The 3,755-nt window shown below is 34.9% G+C and overlaps 1 protein-coding gene across 1 annotated transcript; it reads right to left on the bottom strand.

Moving 5' to 3' along the window:
* Positions 1 to 786: 786 nt before the first annotated feature.
* On the bottom strand, positions 787 to 2,698 carry LOC124644267. The gene is made up of 6 exons (XM_047183525.1): positions 2,486 to 2,698; positions 2,240 to 2,400; positions 1,901 to 2,023; positions 1,731 to 1,808; positions 1,353 to 1,428; positions 787 to 1,110 (listed from the first exon to the last, which is right to left on the bottom strand). Coding segments are annotated over exons 1-5 (438 nt in total). The 5' UTR covers positions 2,487 to 2,698; the 3' UTR covers positions 787 to 1,110; position 1,353.
* Positions 2,699 to 3,755: the final 1,057 nt, after the last annotated feature.

Raw genomic sequence — 3,755 nt, 5'->3', positions numbered from 1 at the left:
TCTGCGGGTAACATACGCTATATTTTATCCCGGTGCGGGCAGTAGCTCCCACGGGACGCGGGTAAAACCGCGGGAAAACAGCAAGTTAATTATATTTAAAATTCGCTAGTGGCAGTTACCAAAAAATGATTGTGAATACAAAGACAATATCTCGCAAGCATCTGCCTCGAGGGCTATGAGAAATGTTATAATTGCCATCAACCACCCAAACATAGTTCATATGTACATTAGATTTTCTCAAAATACTAATAAAAGGCAAGCTCCCAGAGAAAAGTAGGTGTTTATCTTTTTGTTAGATTTTATGAAAAGTTCAAAATGCCTTGAACCATTGGTGTATTGATAGAACTTTGATATCAATGGTTTGGCCCAAAGAACATGAGGAAAGCTAGGTACTTAATTAGATTTAGGTTGTAAGCCAGTTTGTTCATATACTTCATGTTTTTTTATTAAACTTCTAATCTTATGTAAAATGTCTTACATGAAGATAATATCTATACTAATATTATGAAGAGGAAAACTTTGTTTGTTTGGTTGTAATGGATAAACTCAAAAACTACTAAACCAATTTTAAATATTCTTTCACCATTGGAAAGCTATATTATCTGCGAGTAACATAGGCTATATTTTATCCCGGTGCGGGCAGTAGCTCCCACGGGTCGCGGGTGAAACCGCGGGAAAACGGCTAGTATAGTATATAAATAGTCTAACAAAATAGCATGTACCTAGGAAAAGTCATTGTAATATAATCATTATGTAATCAAATTGATAAATAAATGCATATTTTAATTAAACATTTATTAAGATTTTATTTACATAAATAGTGTATGTAACCCTGAAATAAAAATAACAATTAAACATATATTTTATCAATTTATATAATCTATTATGGCACTACCAACTGTATCTAGATCCGAGCCTGTTGGCCGTCTACTTGCCGACTTATTGCTTGTGTAAACTGGAGCTCTGCATTTGCTCTACGTTCTTCAATGGCTAGGAATCGCTTTGTGAGGCTAACCATTTCAGAGCGGCGTTGTGACGGAGGTGACCTTCTCAGCAGTCGCCGGCACGTTGCAGACTGACGCGGAGACAACTGGACACGGTGAGTCAGAGCTGCAATTAACAATGTATTTATTCATATCTCATTGAATAAAAATAAATCAAGAACTATGGTGTCCTACTGCAGAGTTAAAATGCAATGCAATTTTTTTGTTTAGACAATGCAACTTACTCTGATTGCCTGTTTCCAAAACATCATTTGGTTGTGGTGCAGGTCTTATTGGCAGTAAATGAAACCTGAAAACATAGTGTTTAAGTTGCTGTTTGTTTCCTTAAAATAGTATCAATAATAATACCCTATTGTACAGCTTCTGGACTTTGAGCATACTTTGCTGGTTCAGATTGTCTCGGATCAACAGCAACAAAATTAGACTGGAATGAAATATTGTGTTAGGTTCTTTTAACATTCAAGATAACATTTATAATAGGTAGAAACATGTAGTGAAAATTTGATAAATAAACATACACACGAACACAGAGAGAGAGACACACTCACACAAACACACATTATGACAAATCCACTATAAACTATCTGTGGAAATTAATAATGAGAGTCCTGGTACCCATACCACCACAAGTTAAATCTTACTTTGGGTACCAGTGTTCAACAAAATTATTGTACATGAAGATTGTTATAACTTTTCTTTAAAAATAAAAGAATAAACAAATATTACCCATTTCATTTCATGGCCTGACTCGCTATCAAGAACCTCACTTCGATCAGCCGGCTGCTCTACTGGAGGGGCAATATTCTGAAACCAGAATGTTTATAATAATTTAATTTGTAATTAAAATAGATGCACTCATTAAATTGACAAAATAAACTTGCACATAAAATGCTGACTTCACCGTCCACTGCCAGGTTGCTGAGTTCAGGCAAATTGTCTATGCCACCACCAGGACGCTGGCTCGTGGCTGCAATTAAGCCAGACTTTCTCTTAATTGCTCCTTTTTTGTCCGTCCAGTACTGCAGCACAAGTAAAAATTATATTATGTGATGTATTAATTAGCTAAATAAAACTACTTGCCTGATTTTTTTACTATCCATTGCAATTAACAAAGTTTTTATACATACAAGCCTGTAGATGTGTAGATAATACTAATTTGGTAATGGAGTAGTCAATGTAAAAGTATACTGTGGAAGATATACATATACACACAATCAGTACATATAATTACCAACCTTACACCATTGTTCCGATGTATACCCACTAGCATCACTGTTCAGGGCTGTAGTTATTTCGGACCATGCCTGACGACCATAGTCAACCACGGTTTTCTTCAAAAATCTTACAAGCTTTTCTAGCATTATTGGATTCAGTGAAGGCATTGCGTTGCGAGACACTAAAAGATAAACATGTTGGTTACATAGACAGTAATTCCAAAAACTATGTTGTATATTTAAATAGAAATGTTACTGTGTACTTACTTTCGATAGATTGGAAACCAAACTTAAACAAAGAACATGTAGGATGCCATTCTGTAAGGTAGGATCTTTACTTAAGTACACCAGCAACTTAAAACCACTTGGAGCTTTCTCGTTTTGATAACAAAAACTCTTATAAGCTGAGACTAAGTTGTTTGTTTTGAATACTTTTGAAATTTGAAATAGCAAGAACTGAACACCTGAACACAGACTATAAAATATAACCTACAATTACAAATGTCAAAAATCTGAATCGTTATTTTCCAAATCGAAAATGACTTAGTTAATTAATCATTTGTTTGTTGCATAATTAATGAAACATAATATCACGTACATACGTATTGTGCATTAATATTGATTTAAGAAGTTGAAATCACTTCAAAAAATGTTAGTCGAGATTATCTCGATTATATTTAATGAAACTTGGCAACACTGCAAACATCCTACCCATCATCGGCATCGCTGTCCAGCAGATCGTCGACGAATTGTTTAGCTAAGTGAATACGGTTTTTATCAATTTAAAAGCTACGTCTTCGATGCGACATTTGGGAACTCGTCGTTGTTAGCATCGATGATGTGTTTGTTACAGAATCGCGAGAGACATTTTTATTCGTTTTAACGTTAATATTTTCCCTAAGACGACCCACTGACCAAAAATCTATTTTAATAAATAAATCCTGATTTAAAAAGAAAAGAAAGTACCTACTAAGTTGCACAAAAAGACACTGACTGGCTTTCACTGATGGCGATAGACAGAGTAACACAATCGCTAATCAAGCGATGGGTATTTTAAAATGCATTTATTTTATGTTTACTTGAAAAGTCAAGGTTTTACAGTCTCCGTGCCACGGTGCACTCGATATCGGGTCAAACGAGAACTCTATACAGATACACAGTGTATTGAAATTCTTGCTAAGTTCGAGGATGAATTGCATCTACTAATGTAAAAGACGAACCTTTTGGCGAAGTGATAGATTAACAAGTGAATTATAATGATGGTACCTAAAAAAACCTGTTTGAATAAAAACACCAATGCAGGAAAATTACCTCAGGTAATACAGGATGGAACATGCTTAGTGAATGTATTAACCTATGTACTTACCGCGATATAGCTGCTGCCCCCGGCGCGACTGGATCTCAGCACTTCACTGTAAACACTTAAAAATACAAATAAAAACACTAAATAACTTAGAAACACAAGACAGAATTGAAATTACTAAAAATGTAACTATGACTCCACAGACGCATTCAAAAGTAACGAACACTCGCGACT

Source organism: Helicoverpa zea, chromosome 29, assembly GCF_022581195.2.
Source record: "Helicoverpa zea isolate HzStark_Cry1AcR chromosome 29, ilHelZeax1.1, whole genome shotgun sequence".
NCBI classification, from domain to species: domain Eukaryota; kingdom Metazoa; phylum Arthropoda; class Insecta; order Lepidoptera; family Noctuidae; genus Helicoverpa; species Helicoverpa zea.
Note: the sequence above shows the minus strand (reverse complement) of the source record. Positions and strands in the feature narration are given on the sequence as shown.

Bases quoted from the DNA above. Each gene is read 5' to 3' on its own strand.
- LOC124644267 (XM_047183525.1), bottom strand. The intron at 2,024-2,239 runs GTTGGTAATTAT...CTTGTGCTGCAG, and splicing joins CATCGGAACAATGGTGTAAG to TACTGGACGGACAAAAAAGG. The intron at 1,429-1,730 runs GTAATATTTGTT...ATTTCATTCCAG, and splicing joins CAGGCCATGAAATGAAATGG to TCTAATTTTGTTGCTGTTGA.